The 27,731-nt window shown below is 40.2% G+C and overlaps 1 protein-coding gene across 2 annotated transcripts; it reads right to left on the bottom strand.

The window, feature by feature from the left end:
* Positions 1-153: 153 nt before the first annotated feature.
* TNFRSF9 (TNF receptor superfamily member 9) lies at positions 154-27,598 on the bottom strand. Of its 2 annotated transcripts, XM_056795856.1 has the most exons (9): positions 27,501-27,598; positions 16,144-16,333; positions 10,862-11,393; positions 10,085-10,210; positions 8,809-8,946; positions 8,116-8,182; positions 6,531-6,661; positions 5,728-5,859; positions 154-921 (listed from the first exon to the last, which is right to left on the bottom strand). In XM_056795856.1, exons 3-9 carry the CDS (start codon positions 10,956-10,958, stop codon positions 779-781), a joined length of 834 nt encoding a protein of 277 aa, XP_056651834.1. In that variant the 5' UTR covers positions 10,959-11,393; positions 16,144-16,333; positions 27,501-27,598; the 3' UTR covers positions 154-778. The 2 variants fall into 2 exon arrangements, with proteins under 2 accessions (XP_056651834.1, XP_001365761.1); XM_001365724.4 differs by lacking the exons at positions 16,144-16,333; positions 27,501-27,598 and adding an exon at positions 11,880-12,217.
* Between the last annotated feature and the right edge of the window lie 133 nt (positions 27,599-27,731).

The raw sequence follows: 27,731 nt of genomic DNA, 5'->3' as shown, positions 1-27,731 counted from the left end.
GATGCTGGGCAGAGGGGTGGGTGATGTGAGAAATATTCTCAGGCAAGCATGGAGATGGGGAAGGGAGAAGCCCCCTCTGGCACACTCAGCATATATGCCATAGATTCGCCAACATGGATATATACTATAATATATAATATAAACATATTATAATTTTAAATTTAAATATGCATTTAATTTTATACATCTACACATATATTTATATATTTATAAGACCCTTACCTCTGTTTCCCTTATCCACTAAAAGACCTGTTAATGGCTCAAGCCAAACTGTGCTAATTGAAAGGAATCATACAGACATACGTTGAGGCTTCCTGCCTTTTAAAAGAATTTGATTGCATGTCACAACACAGAAAAACTGTCTGGATGTACAATAACTGAGCTTAGATGAGGTGGAGAGGGTCTCCACAATATAAGTGTCATTTTTAAGCCTTAAGACTTTGGGGATGCCCTCTAAAATCAGTGAGGAACTGGACAGAAGATGCCCTTAAAATGTCAGGAGAAAACAGTGAAGGCTTCTGGCATGTTAGGTCGACCCCATCCGTGGGGAATGTAGGACGAGTCAAACAGGATGGGCAGTTATGGATAGCTTGTAAAATGTACAACTGAAGGGAACTGCTCTCCTCTACAGCTCCAATTCAAAGCCTATTCTGAGGCAACACTCCATCTGATTTAGACTCGGATCCTTCTCTTGAAACCAGCGTGGTCTTTCTTAGGTTTCTTCCCAAGCAATATCAGTAGACAAATTTTCTGCTGCTGTGTGAATGGTCCCAAAGTCTTACTGCTTTGAGTCCTTTAAAATCAGCTCCAAATGCAGCTCAGATTGGAATTTGATGATTTCACGCTCTCCTTGTTCCTCTTCTGGAAACCCACAGCTACAGGCATCCTCTTCTTGGGCAATCTGTACTGGTTTTTTAAGAGCTAAAACAGAAAGGTAAGTAGTTAGCTTTGGTTCTCAGTCTGGGTGACTGGCTTTCTTATCCTTACCTCTGTTCTCTTCTCTCCTCTATCTCTGTATGTGCGTGTGCATGTGTGTGTGTGTGTGTGTGTCTGTTGTCTCTCTCTTTCTCAGTCTGGCTCTTCCTACCTCTCGTAGGCTGTGTGACAAAAGAGTGAGAAATTGAGGAGATTAAGATAACAGGTGATCAATTGTGGGAATTGAGTAAACCACACTGGCTCCATCTTGTGACTCCACTCTGGAGCCAGCTCAGTTCTTTCTATTTGGTTATGGTCCTAATCTAAATTCCGTCCTATGAGAAAACTTGATTCCATTGTGGGAACGAGGAGAAAACCTTAATGCATTGTTTGAACCTGGCCCTGTGTAGCTGGGAAACTGGACCACTTGGGCCTGATGTTTAGAGTCCCTGAACTAGGTTGGGTGGACCAGAAACCAATCAGATCTTAAAAGGGATGCAAGAAGTTTTCTTAGAATAATATATCTCAAGCAACCTCTGATGTCTTCTCTGAAAACTGGCCCCACACTGGCCCCATCAGTTATTGTTTCCAGGTTCCATGATTGTTTGCAGCTACTTGGGGAGGAACAGGACACCTTCTTTACTGAAATCAGGGACTCACCTGTTCACTGTCTCCCACCCAACTTGGAAAGTCCCAAATCTTTCATCTAATTAGAGACCAGATTACCTAATGTTGTGTTGCTTCCTTTTAATTAACTAGGCTTATTGTTTTTCATGTATAACAGTCTGTGGTGTTTAGAGTCCAGCCTTAAGCTGAGGAAGGGCCTTGGCCACGATTTGTTAGGTAATTGGCATGCATTGCTTAACCAATTGATATGTTCAGAAGAGGAAACCTTTGTTTCCTCAGTCATTTCATCTTTTGCTCCTTACACGTGGAAGAGCACTGATCACTCATTGGCCAACCCCAGTGAGATCAGCCTGGGAGGTCTGACCTGCTCCATTTCTAATCTGGGCTGCTCTGCCTCTCTGGAGGCAGCCTAGGAGGGAAAGTGGTGATGGTTGGCTCACTACATCAGAGCAGGACTTTGTATGAACATCCCATCAGCTTTAGCTGGAGAGCAATACTGAATTCCTAAGCTCAAGTGCTGTGCCTCAACCTCAGTCCCCTCCCAGCAGCAACGATTTATAGACCTGGGTCACCCTACCTGGCCTCAAATTGACATTCAGAAGGGAACGACGCAAGCTGTCTGATCTACAAGACTCTTTAGGGAAAAGGGAAAATTTTCCCAGTTGCTTTCTTGGATTTAAGAATTTTATTTATTGACCCTTTCTCTAAGTGACCAACATAAAATCCATCCAGAAAAGTGAAAATGTTTCAAATGTAACTGCTGCCTGCTCTATTTCGGAGACATCCGTTGATTTTTTAGGGTATCATGGACCTCATCTTCGTTAAATGACCAAAGCAGCAGGAATTAAAATAGAAAGCAAAAGTGAAAATGATTTCCTCACAACCCTAAACTATTTACCAGAGAATAGCTGCTCTAAAGGATTCTAGCTGGGTTTTTTTACCCTTTAAAGGAATTCCTCGTTTTAGTAATTTATTATTAATTTATAAGTTATGTTAATTTTATTTTTCTCTTCGATTAGTATTTTTTAATTCTCTGATTGATATCTTTGTTACAAATTGATATAAATTGACTCTGAATCACCTTTATTTCTACATTTTAGAGAGGTTAAGAAACTTGTTTGTGATCACAACCAGTAAGTGTCAAAAATAACATCCAAACCTAAGTCGTCCTGACTCCAAGCCCACACCTCTAGCGGCTAAGCCAACCTGCCTCTTCAAGCTGAATCTTGACATCCTTTTATTAGATTACAACTCTACACTAAGCCTCGAGACCCTTTAAACCTTATACCTGAGTTCTAAAGAATTTCCTGGGTTTTTTATTTCCCTCTCAGGTCCTGTGTGCTTACCTTGAGAAAGGAAAGAAATCAGCATTTCCATAGCACCTACTATGCGCCCGGCACCATGCTAAGCACTTTACAAATATTAACTCACTTGAACCTCACAATATCCCTAGGAGGTGTTTGACATTAATAATAATGATCAATAATAATAATAGTGAGCATTTATATAGCACCTACTATGTGCCAAGCTCTGTGATAGCAATTTATAAATATAATATTATTTGGTCTCTATAACATCCCTGTGAGGTAGCTGCTATTAGACAGATAGATAGATAGATAGATAGATAGATAGATAGATAGATAGATAGATATACCATTTATCTCTCTATATAACACGTATTTTATTATAGATATTATAATTATGATATAATGATATATTATATCATATAATTACATAATAATATGATATATAATTATAATAAAGTATATAATACAGATATATCATATAGAGATAGATATCCTATCATCTATCTATCTATCCATCCATCTATCCGTCTGTCCTCCTGTCTGTCAGTCTCTGTCAGTCTATTGATCTCTATCTGTATGTCTCTCTATACATCCATTCATCCATCCATGTATCCATCCATCCATCTACCTATCTATCTATCCATCTATCCATCTATCCATCTATCTATCTATCCATCCATCTATCTATCCATCCATCTATCCATCTATCTATCTATCCATCTATCTATCCATCTATCTATCTATCTACTATCTATCCATCTATCTATCTATCCATCTACTATCTATCTATCCATCTATCTATCTATCTATCTACTATCTATCTATCCATCTACTATCTATCCATCTACTATCTATCTATCCATCCATCCATCCATCCATTCTTCTATCCATCTATCTATCCATCTATCTATCCATCTATCTACTATCTATCCATCCATCCATCTATCCATCCATCCATCCATTCTTCTATCTATCTATCTATCTATCCATCTATCTACTATCCATCCATCTATCTATCTATCTATCCATCCATCTATCTATCTATCCATCCATCTATCTACTATCTATCCATCTATCTACTATCTATCCATCTATCTACTATCTATTTATCCATCCATCCATCCATTCTTCTATCCATCTATCTATCCATCTATCCATCCATCTATCTATCCATCCATCCATTCTTCTATCTATCTATCTATCTATCCATCTATCTATCTATCCATTTATCTATCATCTATCTATCCATCCATCTATTCTTCTATCTATTCATCTATCTATCCATCTATCTACTATCTATCTATCTATCCATCTATCTACTATCTATCTATCCATCCATCTATCTATCTATCCATCTATCTACTATCTATCTATCCATCTATCTATCCATCCATCTATCTATCCATCCATCTATCTATCCATCCATCAATCCATCTATCTATCCATCTATCTATCCATCTATCTACTATCTATCTATCCATCTATCTACTATCTATCTACTATCTATCTATCCATCTATCTACTATCTATCCACCCATCCATCCATCTATCCATCCATCCATCCATTCTTCTATCTATCTATCTATCCATCTATCTATTATCTATCTATCTATCTATCATCCATCTATCCATCCATTCATCCATCTATCTATCCATCCATCTATCTACCCATCTATCTATCCATCTATCTATCTACTATCTATCTATCCATCCATCTATCCATCCATCTATCTATCCATCTATCCATCCATCCATTCTTCTATCTATCTATCTATCTATCTATCCATCTATCTACTATCTATCCATCTATCTACTATCTATCCATCTATCTATCTATCTATACATCCATCTATCCATCCATCATCTATCTATCTATCCATCCATCTATCCATCCATCTATCCATCCATCTATCCATCCATCTATCCATCCATCTATCCATCTGTCTGTCTGTCCGTCCATCTGTCTATCTGTCTGTCTGTCTGACTATCTATCTCTCTATGTCTGTCTGTCTCTTTTCTATCTATCCATCCATCCATCTATCTATCTATCCATCCTTCTGTCTGTCTATCTATCCATCTATCTATCTGTCTATCTGTCTATCTGTCTGTCTGTCTGTCTGTCTATCCATCCATCTATCTTTCTGTCTCTCTCTCTCTATCTATCTGCCCTGTTAAATGGGGATAATAGCAGCTACCTCACAAGGATGTTGTGGAAAGAAACAAACAGAAGCACAGCTTACGTAGGTTGTCCAGGGTGACATGGTTAGTAAGGAATGAGGCTGTATTTAAATTCAGATCTTTCTACTCCAGGCTCTGGGTTCTACATGCCACATCCATGTAGAGGAGAAAAAGTGATGGTTTATGGGGCAGCTAAGTGGCTCAGTGGATAGAGCACCAGGCCTAGAGACAAGAGGTCTTGGGTTCAAATCTGACCTCAGGCATTTCCCATTGCCTAGCCCTTACCACTCTTCTGCCTTGGAATTGACACCTAGTAACATCCTAAGACAGAAGGTAAGGGTTTTTATAAAAGAAAAAGAAAAGTGATGGTTTAAGAGTTACTTCAAGGAGGGGGCAAGTAAGTGGCTCAGGGGATGAAGAGGCAAATCTGGTGGCAGCCACTTCCCAGCTGTATGACCCTGGGCAAGTCACTTGACCCCCATTGCCTAGCTCTTACAGCTCTTCTGCCTTGGAGCCAATACCCAGTATTGATTCTTGGACAGAAGGTGGGGGTTTTAAAAAGAAAAAGAACTACTGCAGGAATAAGCAGCTGATCAATCTCTATCCATTCCTCCACCCTGCTTCTGAGGTCACGCCACCATGATCTCATCCTCCAGGTGGGAACTCACTTAAGCGAGGGAAACTTGGAATGAGTTCTTACTTTGCTGAAGCAGGAAGGACAGTTTCTTTTTGTTCCTGATGGCAAAATAGAACCATGAAAAGGTGAGGAGCACAAAGAATCCTACTGCCATCACCAGAGCCAGAGTGAAGGTGACTAGTTGTTGGTTCTTATCTGGAAAAAAAAGAAAGAAAGAAAGAAAAAATCAGAGGATGAGAACCTGTATATGGGGAGGGGGGGTTAGGAGGGGGTCCTAGTTACAAATTTATTTCCAAGCATGATGGAGGGCAGTAAACTTCTAAATTTCTAATATGGATGGGGTAGCTGGGTGGCTCAATGGATTGAGAGTCAGACCTAGAGATGGGAGGTCCTGGGTTCAAATATGACCTCAGATACCCCTTAGCTGTGTGACCCTGGGCAAGTCATTTAACTCCCATTGCCTAACCCTTACTACTCTTCTGCCTTAGAACCAATACACAGTATTGATTCTAAGACCGAAGGTAATGGTTGCAAAAACATTTTTTCCATTAAAAAAAAAAGATGTTAAGAGACTTGCCCAGGGTCACACAGTCAATCTAGGTCAGATAGAATTTGAAACTCTGCCTTCTTGACTCTGAAGGAAGTTCTCTATCCTCCACGGCATATTGCCTCTCAAGATATACAGTACCTGGATACACATCACAAGGGAATTCTTACTAAGCTTTGAATCTTAGGGACTCCACTGGATATGTCTGCATTTACTCCATCTTAGCCCCAGAGCTGGACATGGGGCGTCCCGGATGCTAGGGCTAGTATGGAACAGCCAGGACCAATTCCTGGTCACCAGGCGTTCATCAGCCTCTCACCAGTCTTCACGAGAAAAGCAGGAACTGTTCCGGAGGTGGTAGCCGGGGGGGCATCCGTTCTGGTGGGTCCACACAGCACATCCGTTTTACTGGTTCCATTTACGAGCACGACAAGCCCATTCAAAGAGCAGCTGAAGTTCAACGAGAAACAATCAGATCATTACAATCTGCAGGTGATTCATTCTAGAATCCAAGGCAATGATTTCTGCTTGAGTCCAGGAGAAGCTAATAAAATGAATTGGGGGTGAATCCTCAGTGGATACCTTTCAGGATCGGAGCAGCTAATGAGGGGGCTGGAAGGGATGTTAGAAGTCATCCTCTCTAACACCCTCCAGCCCTCAAACAGCACAAGACCTCCAGGAAGGCAGAACTCCCCTTCTCCTGAGGGTGCTAACTGTTCAGAGGCTTTTCCTTACATCGACCCTAAATGCTTCTTCTATTTGGGGAAAATAGATTTGCAATATCCCTTTAGAGGTCCACAATGGCATGGATATAGCACCATGGTAAATGTTACGGGGGTCACAAAGAAGATAACAGTGGGGAGACTGAAGTGTTGGGAAGACGTTATTTTTATAGAGATAAGCAGGAAGTAGTTGGAAGTCTGAGGAAAGAGAGATTGGAAGTCATGAGCATAGAGGTCAACCTAACCCTTCTTGTGACCTCTAATCTCAAATCTTCAACTGCCTTTTGGATATCTTGGACTGGATGGCCTAGAGCCAGCTCAAATTCAATCTGTCCAAAACGGAATTTATTATCTTTCCTCTCAAGCCCTCCCTTCTTCCTAACTTCTTTATTACTGCAGGGGGCACCACCATATCCCAGCCACTGAAGCTTCAGCCATGGCTGAAATGGCCAGGCAGAAAACAGACAAGAAATCAGAACCCAGGGAACCATCGAGGCCAAAGGGATGGGAAGAGGAGGCGTTAAGGAAGGAGTCATAAATGAAGCACTCAGAGATTTAAGAGGAGAAGGAGGCGATTGGCATAGAAGTCACAGGGAGAGCGAGTTTCAAAGAGTTGGTCATTCATCGTTTCAAATACAACAAAGAGATCAGCAAAGACGAGGACTGGAAAAAAAGTCATTGGATTTGATAATTAGGGGGCCACTGAATGCTTTGAAAAAAAGAAGGTGATGGGAAGAGGAAAAAGGAGAAGAGAGGAACTGAGTTAGAGAAAGGAAGAGGAGAACCAGTGTAGAGGGAGAGACAGAGAGAGACAGAGAGAAACAGAGACAGAGACAGAGACAGAGAGGCAGAGACAGACAGACAGACAGACAGACAGACAGACAGACAGACAGATAGAGGGGGGGATAAGGTCAGGGAGAGAGGGAGGAAGAGAGGGACAGGGGGAGAGGGAGAGAAAAAGAATTAAATCAACTGTGATGAAAATAGACTGCAAAGAAGTGAAGGATGAAAAGGTAGAATTGGGGATATCATTTGTGTCATCAATATAATATTTTTTCCAGTTTTTTTACTTTACCTGATGAACTCAGTTGATATGTAAATTTTAGCATTCTTTATCCTAAAATATAAATTTAACATAGAGTCATGGTTTAATCATTTAAAGGGAAAGAATAGTATACTTACTTTGTCCAGGGTCTGCAGCTCCCTTGTTTCTGATCATTAAAGGTACCAAAGCTACAGTCTCTACAACCTTGGAAAAAAAAGTGTAAATGGAGGTGGAAAAGCATGAGCATTTTCATCATTTTAAATTCCTTCCCTAATATAAACTTCATAATGATTTTTAATATCATAAAATCATGTATAACCGTGCAACAGATCTCAAAGCCCTGTGATTCATTCTAATGGTCCAGAAGCTTTCTGGTGTGAACATGTTTGAAAATACTGTGATATAGAATGGAAAACAAATATTCAGGTCAATATTTATTGAATGGAAATTTGTATTCACTAATATCCTTAACTCCATTACATACATACATTAACATCATTAAATGTAACATCTAATAGGAAGGATCATAGGTTTAAAATTAGAAAAAAACCCTTATCTGTAATAACTAAATTAAACTCGAATGGAGTATAATTTAGTTATTACAAATCATATAAAGAAACTGAGGCCCAAGAAGGTTAAATAATATTTCCCAAACTCATATATGCAGTAAAGAGCACAATCAGGATTTGAACCCAGATCCCCTGACTCCAAATCTATCATTCTTTTCATTCTACCTACTGATGATACTAAAGAGTCTACCTACATAGTCATGGATTGATGAATAAGTTTAGGATTTCTAGTAGACTTCAAAGGGGGAAAAGCAGACCTGCCTTTTACTGTAGATTCTTGACCTTCTTTACAATCTGGTTGGCAACTCTCACATCCTACTCCAGAACAATGAAGCCCGGAGATACATTCACACTCTGCATTACTCGTTGGAGTACATTCTCTCTTAGTTCTGAAAGTACCTTTAAAAAAAAATCCAAATCCATTTGAAAACAGGCATGAGTGCTTACTGACAAGTTCCACAATGAAACCTTCCCCTGCCAGGAGTCTGGAAGATCCTCTGTTCCCAGACAGCACCATTTTTGCCCTTATTTCACCAGTATCTACTACAATGTCAGGCACATAAATGCTTGTTGAGTTGAAATAAAACAGGATATATAAATATACTAATAAAGTTTTTCATAGCTTTTAGTACTAAATAAGCTCTTAGAATATCTGTTCCCCCACCCTGGACCTTCATTTTGGTCAATAGAAGCATATTCCCATTAATTCTGATATAGAATTTCACCTTAAATAATTAAGATATTACGTTTCCCATTTGAAAACCTCCATATCATCTTAATGTAGTTGCCATTATGAATTTTTTTTTAATTTCTGAATACAGGGGGCAGCTGGGTGGCTCAGTGGATTGAGAGCCAGGCCTAGAGACTGGAGGTCCTGGATTTAAATATGGCCTTAGACACTTCCTAGCTGTGTGACCCTGGGCAAGTCACTTGACCCCCATCACCTAGCCCTTACCACTCTTCTGCCTTAGAACCAATACACAGTATTGATTCCAAGATGGAAGGTTAGGGTTTAAAAAAAAGTGATGGGAATGGAGAGGATGGTGAGAAAAGGTACATCTTTTTCTCCTTTGCCAGGTGGGGAAACTTTGGGTATGGAGTCCTGCATGTACTGGTGGTCCTGTTGCATAGTTTTACTGAACTGATTTTTTCTTTTTTCTTTTTTTTAACCCTCACCTTCCCTTTTAGAATCAATACTTGGTATTGGTTCAAAGGCAGAAAAGCAATGGGGGTCAAGTGACTTGCCCAGGGTCACTCAGCTGGGAAGTATCTGAGGCCAAATGGAATTGACTTTTTAAAATTCTTTGTCATAAGGGATGGCTTGACAGGTAATATAAGGGGGAAAGATATATTTATAAGTGAACGTGACCAAAAAATATAAGATAAACATTTTCACTGATTTTTAAAGTCATGGGCATGGAGAGAAGCTTAACACACTAGAGGATCAAATTTGTCTCTTTCAACACTTATCCAAAGTTGACTCTAAAGGCATAATACATGTTTACATATCCATGTCTACCTCTGTATGAAATCTTACCTTTGCACCTCCTGCATATGTCACATGTCCTCTGATCCCCGGCTGTACTAGAGAAACTATTTGGGGGGCATGGGATACATGCCTGATTTTTGTCTTTTCCACAGTCTGTACCATTCCAGAAAGTACCTAAAAGGGAAAAGAAAGGACTCAAGAGATTCTTTGGCACCCTACAACCTTCACAAAAATATTTGAAGACACAGGTGAAATAAAAATACCAAAAGTTCAGTGTTTTCCAGGTACTACGTATAAGGTATTACTGTATAAGTTGTATTTTGAGTAGGGGTTGACTGGCTTTTTTAAAGTAATATTTCTCCCCTCTTATATGTAAAAATAATTTTTAACATTCATCTTTTAAAGTTTTGAGTTCCAAATTCTCTCCCTTCTTCCTCCCTCCCTCCCTGAGAGAGGAAGCAATCTGGTATAGATTTTACATTTGTAATCACATAAAACACTTTAGGTTAACTGGCTTTTAAAGCTGGACCCTCCACAAACATGCTTCAGGAATGACCACAGAATAAAAAAATATGACCCAGATGTAGCCGAATTAGAATAGACTATCTCCCTCTTATCACTAAATTAGAACAGAATCACAGCTTCTCCTGACAGATGGGAAACGGTGACTGGATCCACCAAGAAAGGAAATTTCACAACAATTCCAGTGAAATTAGATTCAGGAGGATTTAAACGAAGAAGTGACTTCAGGCAGGGAGTATGGCCCTGGCATGAAGAATCTGGCAGTAGGACAGACACAAATGTGGGCTCGCTTTCCATCCTTACCAGCCGGACAGCTGCTGCAGGAACCCTGGACCAGAGTCAGCCAGGGTAGTATGGCAAGTGCCAGGATGGCCTCCAGTTTTTCGGGGCTGTTTCCCATGTTGGGGTCTTGAAGAAAGCTAGCACACAGGAGACCAGTTACCAGCGCGCTCTAGCCTGTTGCCCCCCTCTTGTCCCTCAAGGAGGCACTTCCAGGTGATAAAGTTGGTTGTTGATGTATCTCGTGAACTAATTGTCCATGTGGAAATTCACCGATTGCCTACGGAAACTCACAGGTGCCCACCCAGCCTCGTTCTGGACAAAGCGGCGGGATCAGTTGCCCTCTACCAAGCAGGAGATCAGAAGAGCTTATCGTCTTTGCTCTGAGCCCAGAACGGATTTCTGAGGCGAAGCAGAGGTAAAGGGGGACCCCCTAAGCTTGCCGGGGGTTTTCCTGACTATAGCAATAGCTGTGAGAGCATCACCACCTCGAGGCTCGTCCAGTATCCAAGTTCCCCAGCAACGGCATCCAGAGTTCAGCAATGCTATCTGCATACTTAGAACAAGACACATTTGATCAATTGATCTGTCGGACGACAGCATTTCTTAAGCATCTACTCAGTGCCAGGCACTGTGCAAAGCTCTGGGCTTACCAAGACAGAAGTGAAACAAACGGTGCCTGCCCTCAAGGAGCTGCCATTCTAGAGAGGTGGGCAGAGGGAACAGTCGCCAAGGAATGGGTTTGCTCTCTAGCTCTTGGGACTGCTAGAAAGAACAAAGAGGCAGCCAGAGGTTCATCCTCAACAAAAGCCATCGTTTGCGGATGGAGAGGCATCCCTCCGCTTAAAGCGGCCCTAATACTACCTCTCTTCTGTGCAGACATGGGCTTATTCTGGCATCTGGAGCAAAAGCAAAGGAAATCTCCAGTAAAACAGATCTTTCCTGTTTCGTAATGTCTGTTTTAGGCCAGGCTCACTGAATGAAATCATGAAAGGAGAAGGAAACAGGAAATGCTCAGCAAGGTAAAAGAGGAAGAACAAACCTGGGGAAGGTTCAGGCTGCATTCAGAGAGTTCCAATTCTTGATCTTTAGGGACCGCCAGCATTTTTATAGTTGGTGGCTTCTAAACCTTCCTCACACGCTTGGGTGACTCAGTGAAGGGGCTGGAAGAAGGAGGAGCCTCTTGGGAAATCCCTCGATGATCTTAATTAGAGCTATAACAAGGCTGACATTTACTGCCCCTAAAATCCCCTAGCTAGGGCCCCTTATTACCACAGCTAACAATATTATAGATCATTTCTTGGAAGCCATTTGAAAGCTCTGTATTAACATTTTTCTTAGATTTCCCTGAGAAAATCACTTAGCAGAGCTCTGCAACACCAGCTTTTATCCTGTCCTCGGAATGACTGAGGCTAGAGGAATGAAACCAAAATAAAGACAAGCATCTTAACCTCGAGATGGCCCCTTTTTTACCCCCCCTCTGTCACATGCCAGGGAATTTTGGGAATTTTGAAAGAATAAAGGGGGATGATTTTCACAGTCCATGTCAGCATTGGGCTAAAGTAATTTCCTATAAGTGGAGATCACAACTGGGTAACACATATTCTGGATTGCCCAATGAGCACTAAAATTACTCAGTAAATTTTTGGAGGGAACCTAGACCTATCAATATTGGGAAATCCCAGTGTGGAAACTCCTTTGGATGAAGCAGAAGACAACTCATCTGAAGCTTTATATCTTAGAGAGTTGCCCAAGATTCTGAAAGGTTGAACAAATTGCTCCAGGTCACACAGTCTAGATATTTCAAAAGTGAACCCTGAACCCCAGTTTTCCTGACCTGACAGACCACCCTCCATCCACTATGCCAGGCTGCCTCATATTTATTAAATATCTATGTTATTGTTTTAAAAATATCTTTTATTTTTATATTCCCTTCATTTCCCAACATATCTTGATTCCCTTCCCAACCCAGGGGACATGAAGTAAATGCCACCCAGGTGCTAAGTGCTAGGATCCAAAGAAAGACAGAAAATAAACTCTGCTCTCAAGAATCTCACAAACAGACTCTGGCAGAGATTTTTGTTGTTGTTGCTTTTATCATTTTTTAAATAACATAATCCCTTAGGCAGAAGTCTGTTGAAGACTAGGGACAACTCCTCAGAAAATCATGTTTTTAATTAAATAAAATACACAGAATTGCAAAAGGAATCAATTATATTGAAATGCAGTTATCAAAGTATTTTTTAAAGATTCTTATCTTTCATCTTAGAATCAATACTACATATTGGTTCCAAGGCATAAAAGTGGTAAGGGCTGGGCAATGAGGGTTAAGTGACTTGCCCAGGGTCACACAGCTGGGAAGTGTCTGAGGTCAGATGTGAACCCAGGACCTCCCATCTTAGGCCTGGTTCTTGATCCCTTGATATACCCAGATGTCCTCTTGAAAGTATTTCTTTTTAATATAAAGTAATAGAAAATTTATTTTCCCCCTTTTTACAGCTGAGAACCCTGAGGTTCAGAGAGGTTAATTGATTTGCCCAAGATCACAAAACTCCTAAATGTTGGAGGTGAGATTTGAACTCATGTCTTCTGATTCTTGGTGCAATGTTCTCTCCTGCCTTCATATATGTGACTGTATAAATACTATAAATAGATATTGATATGAATATACTCCTAAAGCTTTTCCTCTATATAATCTCATCTATACAATGAACATTCGTTCTCATAAAACATTTAAGCTTATATAGTAGAAAGTATTTTTTAATCAAAGTTCATGCATCCCAAGTTAAGAAAGTCTGCATTTATACCCCTTTCAAAATGACACACCAACAAGCAAAAAACCTGGTACTAGCCATACCTTAAATTCCAGACTTCTCTCTTAAAGATAAAAAAGTCTACAAGGAAGAACGATTTGTGGAAGAATATTCCATGTTCCAGCAGTTCCTCTAGACTTTCCACTAAGAACAGCAAAGTAGAGAATTGTTCCCTATTTTTTTGTTTGCATGTCATAGGACTAGAAAATGGGAAGTTGGAGCTACCCTGATAGAAGGGTGGATGAATGGAGAGAGAGAGACAGAGACAGAGACAGAGACAGAGACAGAGACAGAGAGAGACAGAGAGAGACAGAGAGAGACAGAGAGACAGAGAGAGAGACAGAGAGACAGAGAGACAGAGACAGAGATAGAGACAGAGACAGAGAGACAGAGGCAGAGACAGAGACAGAGAGAGAAAGAGAGAGACAGAGAGACAGAGAGGGAGAGAGAGAGGGAGGGAGGGAGGGACAGAGAGACAGAGACAGAGAGAGAGACAGAGAGACAGAGACAGAGAAACAGAGAGAGAGACAGAGAGACAGAGAAACAGAGAGAGAGACAGAGAAAGAGAGAGAGACAGACAGAGACAGAGAGAGAAAGGAAGGAAGGAAGGAAGGAAGGAAGGAAGGAAGGAAGGAAGGAAGGAAGGAAGGAAGGAAGGAAGGAAGGAAGGAAGGAAGGAAGGAAGGAAGGAAGGAAGGAAGGAAGGAAGGAAGGAAGGAAGGAAGGAAGGAAGGAAGGAAGATGGGTGAATATAGAGGGGGAAAGATACATACATAAATACATACATATACATACACATTAGTACATAGATAGATAGATGATAGAGAAATAGATAAATGATATACCAACAGATAGCTAGAATGAGTTAGTGCAATTTTAGGGCTTGCCATGTTCCGGGCATGTGTTATACTCTGGGGATTCAAATACTGTACAAAGAAACAGGACAGTCAGTCTCTGCTCTCAGTTAGCTTACATTCAAGAACATGAAAATGCACATTCACTTCAACTCATTACTGAGCAATATCACAATACGGGCCTGGGGTACCATGCGTCCTATAAAAGATACTGTATTAATAGCTTGAAGAAGTGGATAAACAACTGGCTGGGAGCCAGGAAACTTGGGGTTGAAGTCTAATCTTGGCCATATACTGTCAGTCCGTGTTTGTGCCCTGCCAGTCAGTAGTTAATAAATGTGTATTAAATGCTTATAATGTGCCAAATACTGAAGATACAAAAAGGACAAAGAGAGTCTTTGACCTCAAGGATCTTATAATCGAATAGGGGAAATGACAAGCAAAATCCTGCAGACAAGCTATAAAGAAGATCAATAGGAAAGAGTTACCAGAAGGAAGGCACCAAAAGTAAGAAGGGTTGGGAAAATTTTCCTATAGAGAGTGGGATTTCAGTTGGGACTTAAGGAAGCTGGAAAAGTCAGAAGGCAGAGATGAGGAAGTGGAGCATTCCAGAAATAGGGTACAATTTGTGAAAATGCCTGGAGTCAAGAGAGAGAATCTTATTGATGGAACAGCTAGGAGGCCAGTGTCATTGAAACAAGGAGTACTATGGATTTGTGTGTGTGTGTGTGTGTGCGGTTAATCTAAAAAGACTAAAAAGGTAGATGGGGCAGACAAGGTTATTTGACTATTAAAAAAAAAAGGTTTTTGTATTTGATCCTAAAGGCAATAGGAAATCATTGAAGTTTATTGAGTAAGGGGATGTCTTAGACCTGTGCAAGTCCCTTATTAAATGTTCTAGGCAGCTTTCTAACTTTATGAAATACTCCTTTGTTAGTCTGACTTGTAGGGCACTGAATAAGTTAAAGTAAGTGTATTGGCATTGTAACTACATTGGCATGATTTATCCATGAGCAAGTAATATTTCTCCAATTATTTAGGTCTGTCTTAAAATCTATGAAGAATATTTTTACATTCAGATAATGAATTCATATAATTTCTGGGTAACCTTGGAAGACAGAGTCCCAAATATTTCATACATTGTGTAATTATTTTGAATGGAATTTCTTTTTTCTTTCTCTCTTTCTGCTGTGTATTCCTATAATATATAGAAATGCTGATGATTTAAGTGGATTTATTTTATATCCTGTGAATTTTCTAAATTTATTTTTTCAATTAAATTTTAGTCGATTCTTTAGAGTTCTCTAGATAGATCATATAAACATCTGCAAAAAGGGTTTCTAAGCAACACTCTAAGACTGAAAGTTACAGAGAAGTTATGGAGAACTCTGGGAGTTCCTTACACCAGTAAAAGCAAACTCTAGTTCTTCTCCTTATTAAAGATGGAGCTAGTCAGCTCTAGATTTGTTTCTTACAATGGATTATCTTGATGTCAAGAGAAAAGGAGGAGACTCCCCCATCCCACTCTAATTGAATAGATTCACAGTGATGAGCTTCTGGAAGAACACAGATTGGATTTGGCACAACAAAGAACAACACACTCACTATCATTGGATACACGGAAGGATTAGAATATTACCTAGAATAATACCTCCAGTCATTCCCACCAGGTGTCAAGCAATCTGCCTGGTGCTGCTCTTCACTTTACTTATCTTGAGCAGTTTGGTCCAGACAGTACCTCCAGAAACTATGTCAATCCTCCCCTTCCTGCTGCTTCCTTCTTCTCCCTGATGGATTTAGTTTGCTGACGCCACTTTGGAGTTTTTGCCCTAGGAATGAAGAATAGTCTTGATAAGTGAATGAGTGAATACAAACTCACCTAAACTTTATATCCACTTGACATCTCATCCATCCATCCATCCATCCATCCATCCATGTATCCACCCTAGTCATCTGCACATCCACCCTCCCACCTTGCATGAACTCTCCTCCCTTCTCCTTCTCCTCTCCCACTTTTCTGTTCTTGCTCTGGAAACAATGATTAAAGAATATGATCATTGCTTCTGGAAAGGGTGGTACAAGTAGTGGTCATCAATCAACTCACCATTTCTGTGCTTACTCAGACCAAAACACCTTTACTGCATCACCACTGCTATTAAAACAAACAAACAAACAAACAAACCTCACCTTCCATCTTAGAATCAATTCTAAGTATTGGTTCCAAGGCAGAAGAATGGTCAGGGCTAGGCAATGGGGGTCAAGTGACTTGCCCAGGGTCACCCAGCTAGGAAGTGTCTGAGAGGTCAGATTTATCTTTTTTTCTTTCATTTTTTTTCATTCATTCATTTGTTCATTTATTTATACACATATACATATGTGCATGTGCATATATACAGATGTGTCTATGCATACACATGTGTATACATATACATATATGTTATTTCCCCCAAAATAACTAAATTACTTTCTTATTTATATTTTCAGTGCTGTCTGGCACATAGTAGGCACTTAATAAATGTTTCTCCATTCATTTATTTATTTATTCTTTTGATGATATCCATTCTAAAAGAACTTAAATATAATGCAAGGAGGAAGAGAAATATCTAAGGATCTTTTAGAAATGATTCCTGAGTCAGTAGAGTGGCATAGTAAATAGAGTGCCAGGCCTAGAGATGGGAGGTCCTGGGTTCAAATCTGTCTTCATATACTTCCTTGCCCTGGGCAAGTCATTTAACCCCAATTGGCTAGTCCTTCCTTTTCTTTTTTCTTTTCTTTTTTTTTAGATCTTATTTTAAACCCTTACCTTCTGTCTTAGAATCAATACTGGGTATTGGTTCTAAGGTAGAAGAGGTAAGACTAGGCAAGGGGGGTTAAGTGACTTGCCCAGGGTCACACAGTCAGGAAGTATCTGAGGCCAGCTTTGAACCCAGGGACTCCTGTCTCTAGGCCTGGCTCTCGATTCACTGAGCCCCCCAGCTGCCCCGCCCTGCCATTCTTCTGCCTTAGAAGTGATACTTAATAGTGATTCTAAGATAGTAGGTAAGGGTTTAAAAACATTTTTTAAAACTAAAAAATAAAATCTGATCTCAGACACTCCTTGGTTGAGTGACTGTGGGTAAGTCACATTCACTCAATGGCCTAGCCCCTTACCATTCTCCTTGGAACCGAAACTTAGTATTGATTCTAAAACAAAAGTTTAGAATTTAAAAAAAAAGAAATTATTCTGACATCTTTAAGCATTTTTTGGAAGATGTTCTATCCCTTCACATTGTCTCTATATCTGGGACACAAACTCACATAACCAAATAAGCCCAGTCTTCTAACACAGTGAGATAGAGACGGGACAGAATGAAGACAGGACCTTGAATGGAGCTTGTAAGAGAAAGGATGAAGACGTCAGGCTAACAGCTCCCTCTCCAGTGGCATGGCTTCCTTTGTAGTCGAGGGGATTCTTTTCCACTGGAGAAACCAAAGCTCAAGAAGCTGTGCCTGGCTCGAGAAGGGAGAACCCAGGTACTGAGTCCTCCGAGCTTTCCCTTTTATCATCCTTAGCCAACGATGGCAAGTCCAACAGTCTGCTCTCATTTCTTTCACTTACTAGATAGGATTCTTCAAATACATTTGTATTTTCTGACCTAGCAATGATCATCTCATAATCTGGTCCAAACACTTCCTTCCATTTTCTGTTTCTCTTCTTAATGAACTTGAGTACTCTGAGGTTAAAACTAAAACAAGAAAGGAGTGGGAAGGTCAACCTCACCAAGAGATTGAAGACAAGAGGCTAGAGGCTTACTTACTGGAAATAGAGGCATCCTAAGGAGAATCACAATAGAATGGAGATGGTTTTCAGCATGACTTTGTGTGGGTTGAATTCTTGAACGTGAATGTGAAAGGGTATCTAAATTGATGATGTCATCTAAAGTTGAAGATGGGGAATAATAGAGGAAGCATAGGAAGGAGCCCCAGTGATTCATGATGGTACTATTCGGTGTAACTATGGAGACTTTATGAGGACTCTGTAGAAAAATGACTTGGAAGAGAAACTTAAAGTCAGGGGGGCAGCTGGGTGGTTCAGTGGATTGAGAGCCAGACCCAGAGATGGGAGGTCCTGGGTTCAAATGTGACCTCAGACACTTCCTAGCTGTGTGACCCTGGGCAAGTCATTAATCCCAATTGCCAAGTCCTGACTGCTCTTCTACCTTGGAACCAACACAGAGTATTGATTATAAGATAGAAGGTAAGGGTTTAAAAAAAAAAAGAAACTTAGATTTGTAGTTCAGTCACAGTCCCATCACTTTATGAGCCAGTTCACCTTGAGTAAGTCAAAACTTCTTTGAGTCTGAGTTTCATAACATGCTGATAATACTGATCAGGGGAGTCTTCAGTTTGTTTTGGAGAAATAAAGTGTACTGTTCCATTGTAGCCTGCGGTTTACCTAGGGTTTTCTATGGGAGTCTTGTATTGAGAGAAACAACCAATAGGAAGAATTCAGAGAAACTTGGGAAGATTTGACTAAACCAACTGATCCAGAGCAAAATAAATAGGAGCAAGAAAAATTTAAAGACATCAGAATTCTGCTCAATGTTAATGACCAACCCTGATTTCAGAGGAATGATGGTGAAACATAACTCCCTTTCCCAGGAGAGAGATGGTAGCCATAAGCTAGGTGGTGTTCTGAAGTTCAGAAGACCTGAGTTCAAATCTAGCCTCAGATACTTACTAGTTGTGTGACTCTGTGCAAATAATTTAAATCCTATTTGGTTCAGTTTTCTCATTAGTAAAATGATCTGGAGAAGGCAATGGCAAACCACTCTTTGCCAAGAAATCTCAATCAAAATCTTTGCCAAGAAAATCCCAAGTGGGGTCAACAAAGAGTAAGTCACAACTAAAAAATGACTGAACCACAATAAAAAGTATATGTACAAAATGATGTATATGTTAGTCATGATATGTCATGACATGTTATCTGTCATGGATAATATGTGGCTTGATTTTATTTTGTTACAAGGGAATGTTCAGTTGGACAGGAAGAAGGTATAAAGTTATAGTAAGGGGCAGCTAGGTGGCTTAGTAGATTGAAAGCCAGTCCCAGAGATGGGAGGACCTAGGTTCAAATCTGACCTCAGACACTTCCTTTGCTAAGCCCTTACTGCTTTTCTGCCTTGGAACCAATACTTAGTATTTATTATAAGATGGAAGGTCAGAGTCTTTTTTTTTTTAATTTAAAAACCCTTATTTTCCATCTTGGAGTCAATGCTAAGTATTGGTACCAAGGCAGAAGAGTGGTAAGGGCTAGGCAATGGGGGTTAAGTGACTTGTCCAGGGTCACACAGCTGGGAAGTGTTTGAAGTCAGATTGGAACCCAGGACATCCTGTCTCTAGGCCTGGCTCTCAATCCACTGAGCTACCTAGCTGCCCTGGGTAAGAGTCTTTTTTAAAAAGTTATAGTAACAATATCTAGTTTTTAATATAGCTCTTTAAGGTTTGAAAATCCCTTTACAAATGCTATCTCATTCTATCCTCACAACTACCCCAGGAGGTAATAGTATCTATCTAGTATACAATGATAATGGATACTATTATCATCTCCATTTTTGGCTAACAGATTAGGTAACTGAAGGAGTCATGATTTTCCCAGAATCACAACAGCTAGCAGTGATTTGAATCTGGTTCTGAACTCAAGGCTTCCAGACTCTAAAACCAGGACTCTAGCCATTGTACCACCCAGCTGCCTCGCCAGATGAGAAATATGTTTGAAAAAAGAAAAAGAAACGGGGATAGAAAGGAGAGGAAATAAAGAAAAGGGTTCGCCACAAAGTATTCTTGAATGGAAAGGTATCTGGGCTTTAACTTTGCTGGGGGTGGGAATCTCCCAAGACTGAACACAGTAAGTTGAGCGTAGGAGTGTTAGCCCTTAAATAACAGTGCTGAATGCTCTCTTAGCACCATTTCAAAATCGCCACTCAAACCAAGCTGACCTCATTCACACGTCACACTAGCTGCTCAACCTTTTAGTGCTGGCATTTAAGCATTCTGCATTTTCGTTTTGCTGAACTCGCCTGACATTTTGTGGGCTGAAGTCTGTCTACATGTGATGGATCTGGTTTCTCTGTCCTATATTTAGCCCACTTTTGTAACTGAGCCAGAGACAGGAGCAAATTTAGGGCTGGACTAAAAACTTATTTACCCAGGACCATTAGTCCATAGTTAAAGAATAAGCTATTTCAAAACTGTTCCAATTAAAGGCTGGGCTCCACTATGCAGGACTATTGTGAGAGTTCATAGATCACAGAACTAGAGATGCTAAGGGACTAATGTCTTCTAGCCCAATTCTTTCATTTTACAGATGAGGAAACTGAGGTCAAGAGGGAGGATACGTGGCAGAGCCAGGAGATAAATCTGGGTCTTCTCCACTGTTCCTCCCATTGTACCCCACTGCCCTGCAGTGGCACACCATGTATTCTTACTTCATTGACTCATCAGCTAAGCTTGAATCTAAAAGTAAATTAAATAGCTAATTAATCACAAACCTGATAGTGCCTTGGCTAATAAACACATATAATTCTGCTATTGGTATACAGTGACATCCCAAGTAAAGTGGATAATGAATGCTTTGAAGAGGTCGTATGTATCGAATTCACATAATTTGAAGTTATAATTATGTAAATATGGCTATTGGTTCCAGCCCAATGGAAATACACAGTGAGAATGTGAATTACGTGGCCACTTCAGAGGCTTCGTTATGCATATTAATCCAGACCTAGATCTATAAGGTGTTTTTCCCCCTTATAAATACTGTTTTTTTATGTCAGAGCATACTCTATCAAATCATGTCCTCCCTCTCTATTAAACTATCATTCACTTCCTTCATGAAGCCTTCCCAGACTAACCTAAATAGGAGGGCAAAAGATAGATTTACACACACATACATATATATGCACACATATGTATATGTACATACATGCATTCGTGTGTGTGCATATAAATACCTATGTGTGCATACAATTTGAGTAAACGATCATGTAAGCCCACCCTGATAGACCTCTAGTGAGATGGAGCCCAGCACCCTTTCCACTTTGGAATAGACCTCATTGTTAGGAGTTTTTCTTTGTTTGGCTCTTCACTGGACCTCTGAAGCCTTCATCCACTGCTCTTAGTTCTGGTCTCCGTGGCCAAGCATAGCCTGTCTAATCCTACTTCTGCCTGACGTGCCTTCAAATACTAGAAGGGGGATATGCTCCTCCTCCTCTTCAAGCCAGACATCTTCCTACCCTGGCTCTGCTCTCACCACCACCACGGCTCAGTTATCTTCTCGCCAGGGAACATCCTCCACTACACCACACTGCCATTGGAGAGTGCCACCCAGGACCTCCATTTTGGAAGGATTCTAGGCCCTCTGGCATTCACTCCTCTCTTGGGATCTGCTTCTAACTCTCTGGACCTTAATACAAATTCCCATAGGTACCTTCCCCTTCACCCCAACACTTTTCAGCTACATGTATATGCTGTCTTGCCCTATTAATAATAATCAGTTAATATTCATATCATGTTTACTCGGTGTCAGGCACCATGAAGTATCTCATTCATTCATCACAACAACTCTGGGAGGCAGGTGCTATTATTATCCCCATTTTATAGTTGAGGAAACTGAGGCAAATAAAGGTTAAGTGACTTGCTCAGGGCCACACAACTATTAAGTGTCTGAGGCCACTTTTGAACTCAGAGTATAAGCACTTGAAGGACAGGAACTTTCTTTTTGCCTGTGTTGGTAACCCCAGCACTTAGCACAATGCCTGGCACAAAGTAAGTATTTATAAAGGTTTATTGCCTGCTTACTTAAAATCCTCACTTTAGGGGGCAGCTGGGTAGCTCAATGGATTGAGAGCCAGCCCTAGAGATGGGAGGTCCTAGGTTCAAATCTGGCCTCAGACACTTCCCAGCTGTGTGACCCTGGGCAAGTCACTTGACCCCCATTGCCTAGCCCTTACCACTCTTCTGCCTTGGAGCCAATACACAGTATTGACTCCAAGACGGAAGGTAAGGGTTAATAAAAAAAAATTAATTAATTAAAAAAAATCCTCACTTTCTCTTCATAGAGTGTGGTTTCAAGGATTCACCAATCTTTATCCTCCCCAAATGAGCTCCAGATTGTGACATCCTAGGAAGTAATGCCCAGAATTGAACACAACTGTGTCAAAACTATGCTTCTTAATGGAGTCTGAGGTCAGAGAAACTTTTTGGATTGCCAGTCACACTGTTGACTCATTGTAAGTCTCACTAAAAACCAGAAATAGATTAGCAATGAGAGAAACATTTCATTCTTGGATTTTGAAGAGGAGCACAATCCTCTTCCATCCTTAAAAAAAAGTCCTCCCTAGACCTTCCCATTCCCTGTAAGCTTTCTGGCTAGCTTTCTCTTCCCTCCCTTTGCCAAACTCCTAGAAAATAAAGCTGTCTGTACTCACTGCCTTCAGTTTCTCTCCTGCTTCTTAATTCTCTGTAGTCTGGCTTCTATCCCCACAGCTCAACTGCAACTGCTCTCTCCAAAGTCACCAGCAATCCCTTACTTGCCAGACTTGGTGGTCTTTTCTGTCCTCATTCTTCTTGACTTTTCTATATCATCTGATGCTGTTGACCAGGCTTTTTTTCTGGATACTTACTCTTTCTGGGCTTTTTTGACATGTTCTCTCTTGTTTCTCTTACCTATCTGATCACTACCATCTCAGCCTCTTTGTTTGAGTATCATCAATATCACATCCCCTCACTGTGGGATATCTCAGTGCTCTGTTCTGGATCCTTCTCCCTCTCTTCTCTTCATCTTTCTTTCCCTCTCCCTCTCTCCCTTTCCCTCTCCCTCTTCCTCCCTCCCTCCCTCTCTCTGTTTCTGTTTCCTCTCTCCCTCTTCTTTCTCTCCCTCCCTTTCCCTTTCTCTCTCCCTCTTTCTTTCTCCCTCTTCTTCCCTCTCTCTTTCTCTTTCTCCTCTCTCCATCTCTCCTCTCTTTCTCCCTCCCTTTCCTTCCCTCCCTCTCTCTGTCTTTCTTTCTCTCCCCCTTCTCCCCCCCCCATTGATTCCAATGGGTTTAATTATCTTTATACAGATGACTTCAAGAACTTTATAGCCATCCTGAATCTATCTACTAAGCTTTAGTACCACAGTACCAAATGCCTCGGGGACATTTCAAATGATATGTTCTGGAAGACATGAACAAAACAGGATAAATTATCTTCCCTCTTGCCCTAAACACATCCTTCTTCTAAATTTCTCTGTTCCCATTAAGACTACCACAATCCTTCTGGTTGCCTGCATTCACAACGTTATCACCATACTCTATCCCTACATACCCAATTAAAGAGCAGGTCTTCTTGCTTTTCCCTTCATTTCTTCCCTTCTTCCCTTTTCCCTTCCCTCCAGATCTCTGACATCCATTCCCTTCCTTCCATTCACACAGCCATCGCCCTAATTCAGGCCCACATCACCTCTCATCTAGACTTCTGCAATAGCTCTCTAAGGAGACTCCCTGCCTCAAGTCTGTCCCCTGCAACCATCCTCTGTATACAGCTGCTACTGTGATTTCCCTGGCCACATCACTTCCTACTAACAAACCCTTATTCGTTCACTATTGGCCTATTGCACCAAATAAAAACTCCTCGGTTTGACATTAAGGCCTTTTACAGATGGTCCCAATCTGCCTTTCCAGCTTTGTTTCATATTAATGCCCTTTAGCACTCACCCACCTCCCACCTCCCACCTTTAGGTATGCTACACACTCCACAAGCCTGGAATTTACATTTTTCTCACCTCTAGCTCTGAGAATTCTCAGTCTCTTTCTTTCCTTTATTATTATTATTATTATTTAAACCTTGGTGGCAGCTGGGTTTCTCAGTGGATTGAGAGTCAAGCCATCGATGGGAACTCTTTGGTTCAAATCTGACATTAAACACTTCCTAGCTGTGTGACCCTGGGCAAGTCACTTACCCTACATTGTCCAGCCCTTTCCACTCTTCTGCTTTGGAACCAATATACAATATTGATTGTAAGATGGAAGGTAAGGGTTTAAAAGAAAACAACCTTAACCTTCTGTGTTAGAATCAATACTGGATATTGGTTCCAAGGCAGAAGAGTGGCAAAGGCTGGGCAATTGAGGCCTTTGGACAGTAGCCACTTTTATACATAGGACTCAACCTAGCAGTGCCAGTTCAGGTTGGGGGGATGAGCCCCACAGAGGCTATAAATAAATATATACATATACCTATTTCAAATGATCATCTATCATTATAGAAGTTTTGGTAGCATTCCCAGGCACATTAAAAGAATGATAAAAATCGGATAACTTCATTAAAAGGAAGATAAAAATCGGATAACTTCATTAAAAGGAAGTCATTTGAGTCAGAATATGACTCATGGTTCTTAAAACTGAGGAAAAGAGGAAACATTTGAAGCAATGTTCAACTTCACTAATAAAGAAATGCAAATTAAAACAACTAAGAACTATAAATTCTTGCCTGTTAAAATGCCAAAAAAGTGTAAATTCAAGTGCCAGTAAACCTGGGGGAGATGGGTATATTCATAGTGGTATTATAAATTGTGACAATCTTTTTTAAAGTGATAAAGTCACAGGACTGGTGATCGAATTCCTTTGACCTGGTAAAGCCATCATTTAAAATTTGTCCTAACAAATGATTAAACAGAAAAATAAATAGCTCTTTGAACAAAGATATTAATAGATATGTTGTTAAAACATAGCTGATTGACTGGAAACAACCTAAATACCCAGTGGTTGAGTAATGGCTAGTTGGGACACCATTGGATGAATGCCCAATATGAAAATGACAAGGACAAAGGGTATAGAGACATTTCAAAAAGTACAAAGCACAAAAATCAAATTCTAAATAACAGAAGAAGGAATATTATCTATAACCTGAGGCAACTAGGGGACCCTCGTTGCCAATCTTCTGCCTTGGAACCAATACTTAGTATTGATCCTAAGAGGGAAGGTAAGAGTTTTTAAAAAGTACATACTATATATACACTGAGCATAACAATGTAAAATGTGTGTGTATGTGACTATGTCTCTCTCTATATGATATATATATATGTCTACTTCATAGGTTATCATGGCCAAGTAATCCAATGGTTTCCTAACCCCACTGCCGAGCACATAGTAGGTATTTGATAAATGTTTGTGGACTAGTTGGTCGGCCATCAAGTAGTCAAGTTTCCATGTGATGTGATTAAACAGTGGAAAGAGGCCGTGTTTTGGAGACAAAGGACCTAGATCAAATCCTGGCCCTACTGCTTGCTAACTTGGGTGATGTTAGGTAAAGGGAGGGAGGCAGGCAACATAACCTCTGAGTTCCCTTCCTAAACCTGTGATCTGACATGATGAGATAGAGGGATAATGTCTCCACCTATAAATTTTAAAATTTAAGAAAAGGCTCTAGCATGCTGGGAACATTTCCTCTCCAGAGGATGTATAGAAGGAATCGCTGAGAAACAGAATAGGATAAGAGACATGTGAATTGATTCAACTACTTAGGAAAGCAATTTGGAATTCTACAGTAAATTGTACATTCCCTTTGACCCAATTACAACTCTGAGGTATATATCTCAAGGGACCCAAGGATAGAGACAAATGTCCTATGGGTACAAGAACACTTTATGGCATCACTTTTTGAAGAAGCAAAGAATATATATTAATTGGGGAATGACTGAAAAAAATTGTAGGATATGGGTGGCACAAGTGCAAGTCAGGAAGACTCATCATTGTGAATTCAAATCTGGCCTCAGACATTTATTAATTATATGATCCTGGGCAAATCAAAATAATGTTTGCCTCAGGTCTTCATCTGTAAAATGAGCTAGAGAAGGAAACAAACTACTCTGGGATCTTTGTCAAAAAAAAACCAAAAAACGAAAAAGGTCATGAAGAGTTGAACACAACTGAAAAGGACTGAATAACCGCAACAAATGGTAAAGAAAATATCACTTCACAAGAAGGAATGGTGAATATGATAGATTCAGAGAAATGTGGAAAGATACAGAGTGATGTAAGCAGGACCAAGAAAACAATTTACGATCTCAGTGACAATAATATGAAAAAAACCCAACTTCAGAAGATTTCAGAAATTTTACTCAAGCTGCCCAGGAAAGTGAACTGAGGGCTGGCCTGGAAGCCAGAAGAGGCTGGAGCTCAAATTCTGTCTCTGATATCCTGGCTGTATGATCCTGGGCAAGTTACATCTAGTTTGTAGGTCAGTGGTGTCAAATAGAAATAGGTACTCTCAAAGAACTGGAAACTGAGGGGATGTCCATTGTCAATTGGGGAATGGCTGAAAAAATCATGGAATATGGTTATAATGGAAAACTGTTGCCACATAAGAAAAGACAAACAGGATGAGTTCAGAGAAACCTGGAAAGACGTACATGAACTGATGCAGAGGGAAGTAAGCAGAACTGGAACACAGTATGTGGTAACAGAAGTATTGGACTATGATCAACTGTGAATGACTTAACTATAATAGCAATGCAAGGTTATAAGACAACCCCAAGGAAAAGATTCTATCCATAGCCATAGAAGGGGTCTGAATGTAGATGGAAGCATGTCATCCTTCCCTTTATTTCCTTCATGAGTTTTTTCTCATATGTATGATATATGTCTTCTTTTATCACATGGAGAATATGGAAATGTGTGTACATGACAACATTGGTATCATCTATATCAGATTACTTACTGACTTAGGGAGGAGGGAGAGAGAGAATTTGGGTCACAAAATGTAGAAAAACAGTTATTGAAAACTGTATCTATATGTAATTGAAAAAAATTAGAGGAAAAGACAGGAAAAAAAGAAATAAGATCACTAATTCATACATAAAGATCCCTTCCAGTGTAAAAATTAAATTTATATCTCTAATAATAAAAATATTATATTTATGAAGTTTATTAAGGATCATTAGAAATCAAGGAATAAAGAAGATACAAAATAAAGACCACGTACCCATGGCTGGTTAGTCATTTTCAAATTTTCTCCACCTTATCATCATCACTGCTAATGCTACATCAGGCAAGAAGAGAGCCCAGTTGGAGGCGTTACCACCAGTTAAATACCAATAACAGGATCTTGCCAACTTGGAGACGCAGGAGAGATTATAGGGAATTTTGGGAACTACTAGGACTTCTGGGGAATGAAGTCCAAAGGTTCAAAATTTCCATTTATACACCAGCTACA

This window comes from Monodelphis domestica, chromosome 4, assembly GCF_027887165.1.
Source record: "Monodelphis domestica isolate mMonDom1 chromosome 4, mMonDom1.pri, whole genome shotgun sequence".
Classification (NCBI taxonomy): Eukaryota; Metazoa; Chordata; class Mammalia; order Didelphimorphia; family Didelphidae; genus Monodelphis; species Monodelphis domestica.
This window is presented reverse-complemented; position numbering and strand designations above follow the sequence as displayed.